The sequence below is a fragment of the Carassius carassius genome, chromosome 25, assembly GCF_963082965.1.
Source record: "Carassius carassius chromosome 25, fCarCar2.1, whole genome shotgun sequence".
NCBI lineage: Eukaryota > Metazoa > Chordata > Actinopteri > Cypriniformes > Cyprinidae > Carassius > Carassius carassius.
This window is the reverse complement of record NC_081779.1, coordinates 25,966,981-25,986,636: the sequence shown is the minus strand read 5'-3', so window position 1 is coordinate 25,986,636 and position 19,656 is coordinate 25,966,981. Positions and strand designations below refer to the sequence as shown.

Below are 19,656 nucleotides of genomic sequence, written 5' to 3'. Positions count from 1 at the left end.
GACTACTCACATTCAAACAAAGGTTAATAAATCCAGGACTGTACCATCTGCGACAGCTGAGGAAATTCAGGGTCTCACCAGCAATCCTGAAAACTGTCTATTCAGGTACCATAGAAAGTGTATTGACTCAGTGTATCTCAGTGTGGTATGGGAACAGCTCCAGTCAAGACTGCAAAGCCCTGCAGAGAGTTGTGCACTTAGCTGAGTGCATCTCAGGGTCTGCACTCCCCTCTCTACAGGACATCTACCTCAAACGATTTATGATTTAAACAAAATAAGAAAAATGTGGAAATCTTCATCCTGTTCAAACGTTTTCACACTCCTTTTAATGCATTGTGTTTCCTTCTTGAGCATCAGTGAATGTTTGAACATTTTTTAATAGTTGTGTTTGAGTCCCTAAATTGTCCTCAGTGTGGAAAAGAAGTATCTCAAAATCATACAGTCACTGCGGGAAAAAGTTCAAATATGCAAAAGATGTTGGAAAACTGAAGAATCAGCAGGAGCAGGAGGATTTTTCTGAAGAACAGTGCTCAGAACAAATAAGGGACTAATGAACAACCACAAAAAAAAGGATCATCCAGGTAACCACACACAGTATTAAAAACTAAGAGTTCATACACTTTTGAATAGGGTTATTTTAATAATTTCAGAATTTTCTTTTCTTGTGGACTAAATGTAAACAAATGTTATGTTAGATATCTTACTCAGGATAGTACAAAATAAAAAAAATTGTATGATCTCTTATTTTCACAGATTCTGCAAGGGGTTCCCAAACTTTCACATGCCACTGTAGTTAGTAGAATATCTAAAGTGAATTATCAGAATAAAGTGTTAAAATATGCTAAGACTGTTTAGACTTGATTGGGCAGCTGTCTTACTTGGGCCGTCCCATTCCTCTGCTGTCAGTGGGCTTGGTTGGACTCGCTCTTCTTGTCCATCAATGTCTTGTTGTTCCACCTTTAAACTTCCAGCCATTTCACCTGTATAAAGACATCAAAGCTTAGGGGTTTTGCGGTACGAATGGCTAAACTGCAGCACAGTCAGTAAACCGGACCGATCTGGCTCTCACACTGGCAGCAGCTGTTCAGTGTCTTTCATTTAAAACCCTTATTCCTTGTAATTCCAATGTGCAGTTTCTCATTTTGGATTCTTTCAAGTGTCTGCTGTGGGATTTTATGCTAGTTTCTTGGGAGAGAATAGAAAAGAGACAGAGAGCAAGTCCCTGGACCCACCTTGATCACAGACAGGCTGCCTGTGTTAAGCCCTGTGACGAAACTTATTTGAAATGTTTAATTACAGTGTTGGGAAAGAAATTAAGCTACAAGATGATTCCTTAATTAAACTATGATTAAGGGTTTTCTGCCTTTGGCTCTGACACCATGGGCAAAGTCCTACTTAACACCGTCACAGGCAAGAGAAGTTAACTCCAAGAACAGGCCTATTTACCTCAGATCCTCACACAACTTCACACACACACACATACACAGACAGGGAATCAGTCCATGTCCTCTGCAGACAGGAAATTCCTTTCTAGTGACTGGAATGGATAAAACCATATGATCTTAAAACTCGAGCTGAATAAATACAGGGACAGATCCAAGTATTAAACCTTCTCGAAGGGACAAGACAGCCAAAATACCACTTAAAAGCTGGTGCATGTTCAAACCAGTGGGTTTCATGTATTCAGACAGATTAAGAGTAAAAAAAAGAGTGATATTTTGAAAAATAGGGATTTCCATAGAATTGCTGGAAATCATCGAGTAGATTACGTACAATTTGTAATCCATTACTGATTTCAAATTACATGACAAAAATTTTAGATAGTAATGTAATCCACAACATTACACATTTGAGGTAATATAATCTGACTACTTTTAGATTATTCTGGATATAACTCCATGATCACATTGATTTAAATAGATTTATCTTGTACCATATTGATATACAAATATAAAGAGAAAGAAAGTATATTAAAGGGTTAGTTCACCCAGAAATTAAAATTACGCTGCATTTTTTAATATTAAAAAATGTCTTTGATTTTTTCAATCTCTATAGCTCCTTTCCACTGTCGGGCAAGTGTGAGCCAGGGCTTAAAATGGCCCAGGTGGGGCTAATAGCCTCGGGCTGTAGTGTTGCGTTTCCACAGTCGGGCCTGAAGCTCGGCTGCGCGTCACTAAAACACGCCTCTCAGGAAAAACATCACGTAACCCCTTCATTTCACCAACAAAGAGAAGTTATCAGAAAACTAATAAGAAATAAATCACTGGAACATGCGCGATCACAAAACGAACATGATAAAAGTGTCCGTTTGTTTGCATGCTTTGTTCAATATTTAAATTCAAAAGCATCTATGTTTTACTATAAGTGATACATTGACCATAATGAATTTATTTATCAGGATTGAAAATTTGTCACAGAAATAAATGTATTTCTATTTTATTTATTTTTAAGGCTGAAGCGTTATGGAAAATAGCCTGCTAATTCAGTCGAGACTGTTTCTGTTTATTTGTAGTCACATACGTCACATTTAGAATGAATGATCATTTCTATATTTTTATAAAAGCTCCCGAACAAAAACCATTATTATATTTTTATGACATATGCTACGTGGAGCTTAACTATTGAGAAGAGACTTATGACAGATAAAATATGTTACTACATGATTGTGTTATAGAATAAGAAGCTGATGTCTGATTTCTTCAAATGATCACATTTACCATGTTTACTATGGTAACGTTAATGCCTAGCGTGCACAGTCTTTTGCATCGCTTATAAATATTTCTGCCTTGTATAGTGATTATAATCCACATCGGATCAAGTTATTTCAAACATTCCCTGATGACTGAAAGTGAGTTTTGAGCTCAACTTATTTAAAAAAGGTTTTTAATGCTGGTGTTAAAGCTGTTATCTTTCTGAAGTGATCCGTGGCTGACGCTTTCCAGATGCAGAGAAACTCCGCCTTTGTTCATAACCACACCTCTAGTCCAAGGTTTTCGTCGGGCCAAAAAACCCTGGCAGTTGGCTCAGAGGAAGCACCAACGAGGCACGATCAAGCCCCAGAAGTGACAGTGGAAACCCGACTGGCCCTGACACACACTAGCACTTAACACGGCTAATTATTGCAGTTGGCAGGTATTGCATTGCTTCTATTTATCACAGGACCGGCTTTATTAACAAGATGCGCAAGACAATCGAATACGATTAATTGCACAGCCCTACATTGCTTCAGTCCAAAAGAAGTGAAATAAAAAGTGCCCATCCATAAAAAAAAAAGTCTCTCATACGGCTCTGGGAGGCAAACAAAGGCCTCCTGTAGCAAATCGATGCGTTTTTGTAAGAAAAATATCCATATTCGAAACTTAATAATTACTAAATAAGTAAAACGCAGCCTAATTTTCATTTTTGGGTGAACTAACCCATTAATAGTTTATTAAATAATTAATTGCTATTGTGTTAATAATATGTAATAAATTAAAAAAGTAACTGTAGTCTGATTACAAGTATATTAAAATGTAACCTTATTATCTTTACTTTACTTTAATATTAAATCATAACTGCCATTATCTATTGTGTGTTATTTTTGACATTTCCATTGTATGGTTCACAGATTAAATATTCTACTGTATGACTTATCATAAAGGTAATAAACCTCAACTGCAAAACGGACGTTCTTATAGTTATTACATAAGTAATTAATAAGCAATCCTATACAGTCCTGAGAGTGGCTCGAAATGACCCAGAGGAAATCATAAACAGTAAATCATAACTCGTTCTCATCAGGTATAGGAGTCACGATCTATACTTTTATTGTTGATATTTCCATTATACGGTTCGCCGAATCAAAAAGCAATTATGTGATCAAGTGGAGGAGAAACGAAAATCAAGAAAAAAAGTAATTATTCAAATATTCAAAAATGTTTTCTCGCTGCTGCCCTTCAAAACTTAATAGGTCGAAACATGCGAGGAATTGAAAAATGATTGCACCTCTTGCTATTCAACAAGAACAAAAAGCAAACAAGCACACATCGTTCCACCAATTTTCGAACAAAAAAGCGCAAGTGATTGTTCTTTTGAAGATGGGACGCTCGCAGGCAAAGCAGGTAGTTTACGCACTTCACTTTTGCCGTCGCAAACTTTTGGACAGGCATTTCAAAGAGAAGATTCATCATTTACAAATAGAAGTGCATAACATTAGGATGCGGAGTGAATTTCAAATGGCTGGGGGGCTCTGAATTATCCCGTTGTGACGGTGAGGTGTGGCCGGCAGAAACGCCTGTAATTGAATTTCAGTTCAAAGAGCTGATGCTATTAGCCTGGGTTTGATGCTGGAGACCTGCAGGAAATACCAGCCACTCTGTTGTTATTTACTATGACCAATAACCCTGTGAGAAACATATACAGTAGGTCTGCCCTCAAAATGCCATATTTCTTCAATCTTCTCTTTCATATTCAAATTCAATTTCAGCACAAAACCAAACACTGCTTTGAGCTAAAGGGGCTGCGGTGGGAAGGTGGGGAAAGATTGTGGGTTCTAGAAAAAGTCTGATACTTCTAACATTTATAGTGTAACACAATACAAAATATAGCCTTCTAAACTCTTAGTTAATAGCGAATATGAAACTAACTATTAACTATGACTTTTGCCTCAATAAATTCCTGATTTGCTGCTTATTAATAGTTAGTAAGGTAGTTGTTAAGTTTAGGCATGGGATTTGATGATCTACCATGTAGTCATGCAGATTAAGACATTAATATTTAATTGGTCCTAGTAAACTAAAGTGTTACAGTGTGTTACTGTGTTTTCCAGTTGATTTTCAACCAAATACATGTTTTTCTCTGGTTATCTTTAATGGGAAATGAGCTCACCATTTCTCAAGTGATCTCCTTCTTTAGAGATGAGGTTCTCTGGGTCAGAGTAGTAAAGCGAGTCGTCCTCCACAGACCCGTCTTCTTCTTTCAAGATCTCCGTCTTAAGTCCATTTTCACACACTCCTGTCAAGCAACAGACAAACAAGTGCACAATATTAGCACTTCAGAAGATACAAAAGGGGAAGCGCTTTGAGCACCCAGAAAAGTGCTATATAAATGTAAGGAATTATTATTATTATTATTATTATTAAAGTGAATTTTCCTTTGTCTTCACTATTGTGAAAATGAAATACACTTTAAAACACTTTTATGTGTATTTAATACACTTAAAGGACATAGGACATATAAGGACATAGTATATTTCAAAAGAATATGCTTAAATGGTTATGGACACTTAATAGCATGTTAATTGCATACAGTTTATTAATAGTTTAAATTGCTTTTAAATTCAAAAAGTTGAGTGCATTTTGAGTAGGACTTGAGTACATCTTTATATATCATTTCATAATTACTTCTATCGTATTTGTAATATGGTTAAAGTTACTGCTGAATGTACTGACAAGCATTTATGATCAACTAAAATATACATTTCTATTGAAACTTGTATTCCATGAATTAACATTTTTACGTAATTGCACATTTGTACATCGCAATTTAGTACATTTCAAATATACCACAACAAAATAAGTGTACTTCATTAAAAGCAAAACTTTGAAGTTACTTTTTAAAGTGTGTTAAAAACATTTATGGATGTGGACTCTCTTTAAGCATACTTAAGCGACTTTTTATTTTATTTATCTGCACATAGAGGTTTTTTTTTTTTTAAATATACTTTTTTAAGATTTGAAGTAAATTACAAGAGCACATTAGATGCTATTAAGCACACACTTCTTTTTTACAAGGGCATTGTTGAGGCAGATAACCAGGTAGCTATATGAAATATTAAAATTGACTATTTTACCATTTTCGAAAGCCGTGAGTTTTTGAAAACATGAAAGGATATATCCACGATCAAAGTGTGAAAAATAACAGCACATCACTCTTCAACATGCTACATGACATCATGTCCATCAAACATCATGTCATGTCCATCATCAACCTCATATCCCACCAAGTAGCTCACAAACTATGACAGGATATCTGTTTTGTAATTTCTGGAATACTGCAAAGTGTTCGAGCTAAGCCAACACAGGAACAGATCCAAAGCCTAAGGTTACGTCTGCTCCGAGATAACTTGTTCACGCAAGCAGCGGCATTGAAGGTAGACAGAGCACACTTTCTTATTAATTTGCCTTATCAGTGAGTACAACGTTGATTAAATGTTGCTTGCCATGCCTTTGGCTGGTACACCAGTGAAATCACAAAGTTCATTTTTCTCAGTTTGATTAATTTCTTTCCTCTGTCAAAAAAAAAAGAAAGAAAAAAAAAAGACATTGGCTCCATTCTATCAAGAGAGTCATTTTTTTCCTTCCGGCTGTACATGTACTTTGATATTTGCATATTAATGTTTTTTTTCTTCAATCAGGGGGCATGGAGGAATAGAACCCACCTGAATGAAATTAAACAGACGTGTTTCACTTTTGATATTATTTGATTTCGTGTTTACAAGGCTGAAAACTTTAATGATGAGTGTACATTCAGTGAGAGTCTGTGTGCAAAACAGTCTTGAAATAAAAAAAAACTCTCTACAGAGATATTCCCAGTTAGAAAATCAATTAATGAATAAAATATGTGTTGTAAAATAAAATAAAATAAAAATTGCTAAATGTTTTAATTTAAGGTTAGGTTTTGTCTCTATTTCTACATTGTGTGAGTGTGTGTGTGTGTGTGTGTGTGTGTGTGTGTGTGTGTGTGTGTGTGTGTGTGTGTGTGTGTGTGTGTGTGTGTGTGTGTGTGTGTGTGTGATTGTGTGTGTGTGTGTGTGTGTGTGATTGTGTGTGTGTGTGTGTGTGTGTGTTTGTGTGTGTGTGTGTGTGTGTGATTGTGTGTGTGTGTGTGTGTGTGTGTGTGTGTTTGTGTGTGTGTGTGTGTGTGTGTGTGTGTGTGTGTGTGTGTGTGTGTGTGTGTGTGTGTTTGTGTGTGTGTGTGTGTGTGTGTGTGTTTGTGTGTGTGTGTGTGTGTGTGTGTGTGTGTGTGTGTTTGTGTGTGTGTGTGTGTGTGTGTGTGTGTGTGTGTGTGTTTGTGTGTGTGTGTGTGTGTGTGTGTGTGTGTGTGTGTGTGTGTGTGTGTGTGTGTGTGATTGTGTGTGTGTGTGTGTGTGTGTGTGTGTGTGTGAGAGAGAGATCTGGGTGAGTAAACTCTTTCCTTTCATGAGCTTTATGAATGGCCTCTCTGTAGGAGAGCAGCAGTGACTGTGTGCATGAAAGGAATGGAGATGCAGACGTGGTGAGAGGAGACACGCTGAACAAGGTCAGAATTTAACCACATTTGATCTTGTAGCAAAAACAAAAATGTCCAGCCTACACCAGATGATAATGTTACTCCTCTTCAGCTCAGGAGACTTGATGGAGGTATTAACTTTAGCATAAACATATTTCATTCCTAGTGTAAATGATTGTTGATGGCAGCTCAGATTATTTAATCTTGGAACAAATTTGGGGAAATTAAATGTTTTTATTGAAATCTTTAACAGAGCTCTGGGATAAACGCTAAATATTAAATACACTGTTAACCCTTACTGAACTGTAATATGACCAGTAACTTAACTGTAATATGCATTGCATCATGGGTAGTTTCAGTCACCTTGCTTATAAATTACAGTAACCAGTAATTTTAAAGTTCATGAATTGATCAATAACTGTCAATAATAAGGAACTATAATTGTAACTATAAATAAATCAGCAAAACACACAACATCTACTGTTTTTTTTTTCTTCTCGGAGTTGTAAATAGATTATTAGAGTATATATTATATATTTATTTCTACTTCATGTCTCAACACTTTTTTTTTCAGTGTATACAGATTTATAGATATTAATAGAAACTAAAGATATAATGGTGTGTGATTTCTAACCTATGGATAATTCTGAAATGTCTGAAAATATTTCGTTATTGTCATCGTCACATACTCTGGGGATTTGATCTCTATAAAATAAGTGAGAAATTGTGTTTGATAATTAATTTCACCTTGTGACAATCCAAACAGTATATTCAACAAAAAATCAGGTTGAGCAGGACTTTTCAATTATATCGATCTATAATTAATGGGATTGTTAAAATAGGCTTGAAAAAATGACAGGCTTGATGATGTCAGCAAAATTGAAAGGCAATTTGGAGGAAGATTAAGTTGTTACATTTTGTTCAGACTTTATAAGGAGTATTTTTTATTTTTTTTATTTTTTATATATACCGTACACTGATAGATTGTACCAAAAAATATAACTGTGAAGAGATATAAAGACAGTAAAATATGGTCCATTTTCATTTTGACAAAAAAGGTCCTCATTTCCCAAACAGTGTCTAACCTCCTTCCAGCAGAACACACTGCACTTCAACTCCAGCTAGCCGCTCAAACACTCAGACGTCCACTAAAACACACACACACACACACACACACACACACACACACACACAAAGAAAGCAGAAAACACATAAAGTGAAATATGCAAGTATGTGGGCATGATCTGAGTGACTGCTAATTTCATGCTTGGATTTGCCGCTCGCCTGCGATGTTGGAGGCGTGTGTTTGCATGGAGATAGCGGCCCGGCTCGGTATCAGCTGGCTTCAGTGTAGAGCCATGCTGCCCCGTCTCACACCGCAGCCAAAGCAGGACGCTCTCCAGCGCTCTAATTACACCTGAGCTAATTCAATCTGACAGCACCGAGCCGCATGGAAATCAGCCTTCTTTTCCCCATCATTCCAGCCTGGTCCTTCTATTCTGCTATTTTACAGTTGAGTTTTTACATCTGACCAAAGATTGACGAGCATGAATGAAATACCACCAATTATTTTTGAGAGAAATAATGCAAAGTTCATACACAGATTTTCTATATGCAGAGAAAATTACTATATTTGTCTAAATATGCAGCAGTACACAGAAAACTGCATAGTTAAGCGATTTGCAAAATATCACAAAAGCAAGCATGCTGTTTTTTCTCGAATATCAGGATTTTCAATTAACAAGTTAATATTGTGTTACATTTTAGATACCATATTGTCAAAAATGTCTGTTTTTGCTCTTTGGAATGTTTTTCTTTCCCAAATGAATCTGTTTTATTTTAATTTTTTAACAAATCAGTGATTCAATGATCCATTTGTAAAGAATGGATCCATTCACTTGTTTCTTTCTGAAATGAATCTATGTTTGTGAACTAAATATTGATACAATGATCCATTCATAAAGACAGTCACTTGCTTCGTTCCTAAATGAATTAGATGTTCAAAAAAAATCGGTATAAATGATTCATTTAAAAAGACAATGACTTGCTACCTACCTACTAGTTGTTTTAGTATTTAAATGTAAAAGCTTAATTTAAAAAAAAAAAAAATATATATATATATATACAGTACAGACCAAAAGTTTGGACACACCTTCTCATTCAAAGAGTTTTCTTTATTTTCATGACTATGAAAATTGTCGAGCCACACTGAAGGCATCAAGGGCTATTTGACCAAGAAGGAGAGTGATGGGGTGCTGCACCAGATGACCTGGCCTCCACAGTCACCGGACCTGAACCCAATCGAGATGGCTTAGGGGTGAGCTGGACCGCAGACAGAAGGCAAAAGGGCCAACAAGTGCTAAGCATCTCTCGGGGAACTCCTTCAAGACTGTTGGAAGACCATTTCAGGTGACTACCTCTTGAAGCTCATCAAGAGAATGCCAAGAGTGTGCAAAGCAGTAATCAAAGCAAAAGGTTAAAAAGCAAAAAGCAAAAAGCAAAGCAAAGCTACTTTGAAGAGCCTACAATATGACATATTTTCAGTTGTTTCACACTGTTTTGTTATGTATATAATTCCATATATAATTCCACATGTGTTAATTCATAGTTTTGATGCCTTCAGTGTGAATCTACAATTTTCATAGTCATGAAAATAAAGAAAACTCTTTGGTTGAGAAGGTGTGTCCAAACTTTTGGTCTGTACTATATATATATTAATATTCAAAATATTATACAAAAATATCATAGAATTATGCATGCAATTGTAAGCACAGTGTAAATAAATTCTGCCATTTTTGTCAATATCACACATCCCTAGTATGCATAATTTCATATACTGTGAATTATAAACAGGTGTATAACATCCAGAAACTGCCCTCCTGCATTGACCTGCCATAATTTCATTTAGCAGTGTTAAAAAAATTAGCTTTACTTCAGGGATAACACATAATACAGAAACTACGCATGCTTGATTACATTCCCAGACAGAATCATTGCTCTGTGTGAATGTCAGATTTGGATTCCTCCTTCTAAACCTCGGCAGAACATCAAACAAACAGCTGTGGCGGCCTGGCACTGTATCACATGCCCGATCACCTTCAGTGGCATAACATCTCAGTCGTTCTGCTGGGCTCCTCCCAGGGTAGATGGACCAGAGAGATGTAGAGAATGGAGAGCAAAAGAGAAAGGGACAAAGAAGGACAGGGTTCAGGAAATATACCATTATACCATAAAGATACCATTCCGACACCGTATTGGTTTGTACGCGATCCATCGCACCTGCACATGACACAAATCACGTCACACTCCAGCCAGGACATAGCCAGTTTTGGGTTCGTTTATCAAAAAATATATTTCTTAAAAGTAAGGTTGGATATGGAACCGGTATGCACCTAACTGAATAAGAGGAAGCAGATTTCGGTGCCTTTTAAATGCCTGAGCGATCGATTGAAATGTTTTTCCTGGTTCTCCGAAATGTACACAAGAAGCACGGGCATCGCTAGGCTTTTTTAGCGGGGCTGTAACATTTAGCTCCATAAACTGTATACAAATTTGTGATCGCCTCAGAGTCATTCCCCTTAAGTTTCATATGAAACCGGCGTCAGACCGGTCTCCTCTCCGTCTTTCAGCGCGCTCTTCAATCCGCAGACCGCGGCGGAGCAGCGCGAGCGGAAACAAACACAGAGGACACAAGGTATGTGTTTATCGAAAGATTGTTAGAATATCCGTATCTGTGCAGTTCTTTGTCATAAATACAGTTTACAAAAGGTCACGAGGGAGCAGTCGGTTTCTCATCTTCTGTAAAGTTTTCGCTGCGTTCACCGCTCATCACTAAACAGCTGTTTCCTCCAGCAAAAATCTAGCCCTTAACACATATGAACGAACACTTACACTTATTTAAATATACTTAATTTAATCGTACGTACTTTATACATACACCAGCTACTGTGCAAAAGTCTTGGGCACGTTAGTATTTTCACTAAAGAATGGTGTTCGGCCAGTTATTTATATACTTTGCTGTTTCAGTATAAAATATCTGTTTAAATTTCCAAACATTCATTTCGCCGTTGTCAGACTGCTTGTGCATTCAAAATCGCACTAGATTATTAATAAAATTAATGGCAAACTGATATTTCCTACTGACACACTACAGCATATATATAAATAACTGGCTTAATACCCTTTTTTGGGGTGAAAATACTAATGTGCCTTAGACTTTTGCACAGTACTCTACTTTACAAACGACTGTTGCTATTTTATAAAGAATGAGCATACAGTCATTCACAGAATGGATTAAAGACAGTGACAGACAGCACTCATCTTAACTAAATATCAGAGTGAGTGACAGAGATACAGTCGAAACATTATGTGTGGTTTTTGTATTAAGTAATGACCCAGATTATGAAATACATTTATTAGCCTTAGATTAAGCATAACTTGGGAAATAAGAGCATCCAAAGTGAAAGCTATGTATTTATTTTAAATATTTGTAATGTTCTTTAATGTTATCCATAGTTTTTTTTAGGCGTTTAGGCGCCGGTACCGTTTTAAAAGTATCGAAATGGCACTGGATTATTTCTCACTGGCTCATTTACCAAATGGGTGCTTTCTCTTCGTCCTCCACAAATTAAGCTACTGTAGGTAGTTCGGTAGCGAGACGTTTTAATAAATTATCGTTTGCGATTGACGACGCGATTGACAATGTTGTGATAAGTAGGCTATACCAACTTTGTAACTCGTTACCCCCCCCCCCCCCCCACACACACACACACACACACTGGACATAGCAAATACAGGAAGCTATCAATCAAGAAGGTATCAGGATTATGAGTTATTTTTTCATTTTTAGTTTTTGATTAATCACTTGGATTAATCATTCACTTTGACAGCACTATAATCTTTCAATTTGCATTACTAGTTCTCTGTAGATCTCACCTTATCACACGCCACGATTGGTTGATTATGTAACATACCTGCATGTTATTGGTCAAACTACCTTGGATGTTTTAGGCAATATAGAAATTCTGGCAAGGACTGGCTCATATGGTCACCCTAGGCAACTAGTCATCATATCTCTAGTTCTTTAATGTATTTGCATTGTACTAAAGTACGTTCATTTTCAATGGGCATATATGCGGCTGAAACAGGTAGCCTAGTGCATCCCAAATTTTTCAACATGAACATTTTAATATAACATTATAGTCATTATGGCCTATGGCCTTCAGAAAAATGTTTTTTTGAGGAGGTGGGGTAGTTCACAATAGGCCCCTGTGGTGCGGCCTAAGCTTTTGTTCTAAATGGCATTTTTTTCCCTTACATTACTTTTACTTTTATACTTTAAGTAGTTTTTTAAACCAGTACTTTTACACTTTTACTTGAGTAAAAAGCTTGAGTTGATACTTCAACTTCTACAAAAGTCTTTTTAAACCCTAGTATCTATACTTCTACTTAAGTAATGAATGTCAATACTTTTGACACCACTGGCCAGGAATGGCTTTTAAAAGTGCCTCAGGGCCTCTGAGAACATCTTCCTCCACCTCCAGCAAAAAAGTAGACGCCATGTTTAATTTGACACGAATAAGGTGAGAGGGATAAAAGCAAAGCATGTTCAGAAATAAACTCTCAGAAATAAATGTACAAAAGTTGTCAGTCGAGTGGCATCTTTTCAAATATTGAGACCTTAAAAGTCCATTTTAGTACTTAAAGTGTACATATTAGTACCTAAAATGTACAAAAATGTACCTTTTTGAAAGGATACTGCCCCAGTGACAGCTTGTGTACTTTAAATTAAATGTTTAATAATTTAAGTTTTAATAATATTATACCTTATTTTAATGTGCTTGCTTATGCTTACATACTAAAATACATGTAAAGTACTTGACTATCATTTTAACTCTAGTGTGTTATTTGATATTACATTTTAATTTAATTTTAAACATACTATGAAAAGTTATTAAATATTACATTTACTTAACTGCAACTTTGTCAATAGAAAGGTGTAATTACAAATATATTTGAATGAAATACAAGTTTCAATAGACATTAGAGTATATTTTAGTTTACCAAAATTGCTTGTCTGTACACTCAGCAGTAACTTTAACAATTTCAACAGAAAATAAAAGAAATTATGAAAAATACATATAAAGATAAGTCCTACTTCATTGGGTTAAAAAGCACTCTAGGTTTCAGCTATAATTGCATTTAAAATAAATGTAAACTATAATACATTTTTATTTAGTTGTAAGTAACATGCAATTAAGGGCATATTTTTACAAGTAGTGTTGGTGTAATTACTGTTTTTGCTTTTTAGCACAGTTTACCTAAAGCTATTCTCTATACAGCTCTCAAAGCATCTCAGTGATACATCTTTGTTTGCTCTGTGATGTGAGTGAAGCAGCTCCATGCATGACTAATCTGAGATACAATAGGAATCTTTTTTTTCGTTTAGCAAACAGAAGCCCCATCAGCGATCACCATGTTCCCATAATCCTCACATGCTCAGTCTTTCCCATGAACAGCCTTTGTGCCACTGTATCTTTAAATGGGATTAGATGAACGATTACACAGCATGGAAATATGAATAATGTTCAGAGCTCATCCTACGTTACACACTCTAATCCCAGACCTAGTATTTACAGAGAAGCATAGGAACAATGGCTCATATAAGAGCTGACATCTGGACAGAGAAACTGTGACTGAAAAGGGAGCACAATGACCTACAACATCCATTTCCTGACTTTAAAGATCTGAATTATCTGCTCACAATCACCGAAACCCAACAAGACATCAATCCACCCTAAAACAATCAGTTACATTCATCAGAGCTAAAGTCTCCATCATCCAGACATTTACTCTACTGAATTGAGACTGCAGACTTCACCAATCTCGCCGAGATCTCTTCTGAAAGTCTGCTGGAGATACATGTGAGACCACTGAATCTGAAGACCACCAAAAGATCTGAGAAGCAGCAGATGTGCACAGAGGTCTCAGTTTGTTCATTTAATCTCATTACTGTATGTGAGAATCAACTGAGATATTAAAGAGATCTCCTAATATTCTTCTATCCTTTCATCCTCATATGCTGTTCCTTCTTACGGCAAAGAAATCTTTCCAAATATGTGACACAGTATAATTTTCTGACAAAACCCAGATATAAACAGAAAACACAACTAATAATTGAGCTTTAGGAGTATTGCAGTATCCTGGAAGCGTGCTGCGCAGTCACTAAAGGTTACTAAAGAACTTAAAGGCTGTCATTTGATATCAACAGCTTTGCAGACTCAACCCCAAAAGCGCTTTGAATTATGAACTTTTAAGCGTGGTTGGCAAAAGATGCTCACACAGACTTCAGCTATCACCTATTAGTGCACAGGATTTGTGCCATTAGCAATTTTCCGCTCTGCATTTAAAAGCGTTGCCATCACATTTGCTGTGGAGGTGCTGAAGTTAAAATTAGACCGCCGAGCTCTCTAATCCCAACAAACAGTGTTTACTGTGGCACCAGCAGCCACTGTACAAGCAAATTACTCATTGCATTTTATAAGACTATTTGACATTTTTTGACTGTTTGGCGTCTTTGTTTAGATACAGACAATTATTATAAAACTGCATCCAACAAGCAAGCAGTTGTGAGCTCCTCTGCACTTCTCTTTATATATTTCTCTCTCTTTAACTTTAACTTTCACTACTGATATTTCACTCACCCGACCTGATCCAAATCTCAGCACCTTTCTGTGGGGAACAAACTCTTAACAGTCACTGAGAGAAGATCGCCTATTCTTCATTTCCGCATGAACCTAACAGAGAATTTCTTCAGTTGTCACATTGAGACATTTATCAATCAATCAATCCACAAAAGTCCACTTCCAACACATCGGCCAAACAGATTTTTTTTTTCTTTAGCTGATATCAATATATATATTGGCCCAGGAGATCAGTTGACCACTACTTTTACAACAATAAATTAGAACGTAGTAACACTTTATGTAGGAGCAAAGGTATTAAAAAGTTTTAATGTTTTAATGTTTATTTACTATATGATACCCTTGTTGTCTGATTTCATTTCTGATTTGACATATTGTTCAAATGTGATCTTGATCTACACGTTTGGCTTCTTCTGTCTGTTTTCCATTTAGGTAGACAGGAGATGTACTTGCCTATTGACGACATAGGAAATAAACACACAAGGGCGCTACCAAGATGCTGGTATAACTGGAAGGACAAGCTCTTTAAAAAGAAAAAATCCAGTACAAACTCTAATTGAGCCGTCTTTTTGTTCCCATTGAAAACCAAGCGCCAGTTTGTGCATCTGACAACAGTTATTGATTTAACCTCATTGATTTAACTCTGAAAGCTCAATGAAGGTGAGGAGAATAAAAGTGGCGTGTTCCCCTAGAGCCGCTGGACCTCACTGATAGGACATCTAGCACAGCAGGGGCATCGATGATTAAGGCTCATCAAATAAACATCTCGCTTATCTTGTTTTTTTCATTGATTCTGTCGGCCTCTTTTAGAGCCACTGGTCCCAGAGGCAGCCTACAGATGCACTTTAAGGACAAACTTTTGGACATTTGTATTAAAGTGTTTGGTTATATTTTGTATTGGTTGACTAATACAGATGTTTCAATAACAACATTTAGTGAACAATTATTGTAACACAATTATATATTTTTTTATTTAATCTAATACTATTATTTAGCAAGAATGCATTAAATTGATTTTAGAAATTATGAAATTTTATATAACAACATTTATATTATTATACATAGCATTATATATATAATACATAATATTCTAATAATAGTTTTAAGAAAGGCAACACATCTTTAATAATTAATTGGTGTTTTATCATACTACATTTGCACCATTTTCTAAAGCAATGAACCACTCAGGCTGTGCATTACAGTGATTTTACCACGGTTACCCCTTACCTTTACTGTAATGCACAGCTTCTCTTTGCTCGCTGCTTTAATAAATTAGCTTCCAGGCATCACTAATCACTGAGTTGTGGAATCTGTGTGTCTAACAAACAAAGACAAACAGTAGCTGCATTCCTAAACAATTTGGACTTCTCCTGGCGTTCCTGGAGAAGGGTGAGACAGGCGCGTGGCGTTCCCCTCCTCCTCCTGCAGCCTAGTGAGCCACAGCACTTCATAGCTCATTAGTGCTGAACAGATGCTGGGGAGAAAGTTGGCACGCAACAAGCCCTCTCTTCATATTGCACTGATCTGTGAGAGATGCCTGAGGGATGCCTCATGCTGACATTTGGCAGATGAAGTTTATCAAAACCGATTAAAAAAAGAATAAAGGAGAGGCCACAAATCTGACATCCTTGATAGGGTATAATATTGAAATCAATTATCATATTCTGACAGCACAAACTTAGCGCTGATAACCACGAATGACAGCCTCCAAATAAATCATTGAAGTATTGTGAACAATGAGAGCACTTTGGCTGCAAGAGCTGAAACTAGTGACAAAACTTAGCAGTTACACTATATTGAAACAGTAGTTAGAAGCATATACAGTGGCCACAAACAGTATCTGGACACCTAAATTGAACTTAAAAGCATGTCATTATCATTGAAATAGATATCAAAATTTCTAAATTTGCACACAAATGATGCTCAAGTGAACTAAATTCACTCTTCTTCGTTTATTCCAATGACTTCTCAAGGTGTCAAGGTTATTTATCGTGAAGTCAGTTCTCCTGTAGTTCACAGAAGAACCACAGGTGTGTAACATTAACTATGAAATTGTGTATTCATGCATATTAAAGTGTTTTTACTTAAAAACATGCTTGTGCATTTTGAAAATAAATTACAATTAAAATGTTTTTTTTATAATGCAATAATATTTTTTTTTTAGTTTTTAAGGGGTTTACTGTGCAAAAACCATTAACAGACTGAATATTATTAAGTTAAAATCGTTTTAATATGAGAGATTAATGAGATGCAGCGTGACATTAAAGACAAGACACTTTGTTAGTCAGGTTTGGCAGTCATCAGACAAAGACATTCGAAGATAGAACACAAAATTAACTATTTGAGAGAGTTATGATGCATATATTCTGTGTAATATATTGTATGTATAAATACACACACACACACACCATAATTTCAAATTCAGTAAGTAATTAATAAAGTACCTTGTCTAATAGTAAGTAATTCTCAGTGCCCTGTCTAACGGTACACCTTTGTATCTTATTTTCCCTCTAAAGGATTTGCATTAGTACTATAAACGTACATATTAGTATCTAAAGCATGCTTATTAGTACCAATTTGAAAAGGTTACCACCATGGTGACAGCTTCTGTACCTTTGTTTCTGAGAGTGTAGGGAACATTGCAGTGACCAACAGCAATTATTTGCTGTTTTACAAATTCAGCAGACAGTAAAAACGCCGAACCCGTCTTGCACCGACAAACAATTTGGCCAAATGTACACTGCGATTGGCCGTGCAGGTGATAAGAGGTTGAGATGAACAGCTGGTAGCAGCCTGTGCTGGAGATGCTGAGCTGATAGCACTGACGCTGCTCTCCCACCAAGACACCTCGGCCATCCAATCTCCCTTACCATCAAACTAAACCCCTAAACACCAGCAGAGGAGGGGGGATGCATGGGAAAGGAAAAAACATGACCCCGAAATGCCCTTTTTATCTCTCCATAAGGATAGAGACAGATCCTTCAACAGGGCTAAAATAGTGGGAAAAGAGAAAATACATAATTTATCACCATATTATCGGAATATCCAGGCAGGCTAATAAAGAGACTGTTCCTTGTCTTATCATGCGAAGTGGAGGATGGGGGAGGGATTATCAGGCTGGAACAGACTGCCGGCCTGGATTTCTAATGGTAATAATGGGGTTTCTGATGGTATATCTTCCCCAGCTTATCAAGCCCATTATCTGCCCTTATCGCCACAGTCATCGGGGCAAATTAATGGAGCTCTTTCAGTGCTCTCGCTTTATCTGCCTCGCATATAGGGTTCAGATAACAGGGCAAACTGTGTTCAGTTGGGAACAAAATCCAACCAAGGAAAAAAGGAAAAAAGACAGGAGTGCCTCTACCCATAACAACCTCTTTGTCCTTTGCTATGAGCAGGTGGCTGGCAAAGATGTGCTCTTTACAGGTGCTACAGTTATTTCAAGAACTCTGTGATGTATGCTAGTGTTTCAAATCAGAAATATGTGGGACACGTCTGCAGATTGAGATATCACTACAACTGCCTGCTGTACAATGCAGACCTTGAAAAGCAGAAAACAGACATGATGAGAGCTGATATGCCCGGACTGCTAAGCAAATAGTTTCATCACTACAGAAACTCCAGCGCAATATGCCAAGACTGAAAACAAAGAAGGTGCTCTGGAGAGCTGTCCTTGTGTTACATTTCAAGTCTGCCGCTATAAAAATTGAAATTTCACCCAGTGTCTTCCAAAGCACTTCTATGTAATTATGAGATGCATTTAAAGATATTAACAGATGTCTTCACAAAAGACATAATGCATATGCTTATACTTCACAAGCATTGCATGCAGCCGTTCAGACAAATTCAGGAGTTTCTAACTTTCCAGAGATCTCAGTTTTGCCATTTCAATTTCGATATAAAAAAGGAAGAAGAAGAACAATTCTGATAAACGCATAAAAGATAAACGAGCCTGTGATTTTTCGGATCCATATCTGACTCATCATATATTCTCCATCAACAGTCGATAAATTAAAATAATAATAATAATCAAACATCAATTTAAGCTGACCCTATAAAACTATAAACAACCTGTTCTGTCATCTGAAAAAATAAAAATAAATAATAAGGCATGAGTAAAATCCGCGTTGGCAAACTCACGTTTGAACTGCTTCGGGTTGCTCTGTTTCCTCCGGGACATTCCTGCTCCGCGCGCTGGACTCGAGATTACAAAATGATACCGCGACTCATGCAAACCCAGATAAACGCACTGCCTGTAAGACAAGACTCGGCTGTGTTTCGGTGTTTGTCTGATACCAGCCAGGCTTTGCTGGTCTCGTCGTGTAGAGAGAGAGTGAAGTTGCGCGGTGATCCGGGCTACACTGACAGCGCAGATGAGCGCGTGCTGAGATTTTGTTGCTGGAGGTTTGAGCGCAGCAGCAGCCCTCATACACTCCACACACACACACACACACACACACACACACACACACACACACACACATTCACTGCTGTTTACTAGCTGTTTTCTCTTCCCTCGGGATGTCTGCTGCGGAGATATATATGCAACTTTCCGGACTAGTAGAATTTTGTTTTTGTTCTTAACTTTTTAATTACAGCCAAAAACCTTCTGTATTTAAGTACAGAACAACACAATGTAAACTGTCTCAATACTGTGGCTGTGTTTCTATACCTATATGATACTTCCATTCTATGCATAGGTATT

At 36.8% G+C, this 19,656-nt stretch overlaps 1 protein-coding gene across 1 annotated transcript in view; it reads right to left on the bottom strand.

Moving 5' to 3' along the window:
• The window catches only part of LOC132104503 (zinc finger protein ZFPM2-like), a 48,657-nt gene extending 29,332 nt beyond the window's left edge, over positions 1-19,325 (bottom strand). Inside the window, exons 1-3 of the mRNA XM_059510020.1 lie at positions 19,092-19,325; positions 4,867-4,992; positions 879-980 (exon numbers count right to left, since the gene is read on the bottom strand). Of these exons, the coding sequence (XP_059366003.1) occupies positions 879-980; positions 4,867-4,992; positions 19,092-19,131 (268 nt within the window). The 5' untranslated portion in view covers positions 19,132-19,325. The remainder of the gene's footprint in view (positions 1-878; positions 981-4,866; positions 4,993-19,091) is intronic.
• Positions 19,326-19,656: the final 331 nt, after the last annotated feature.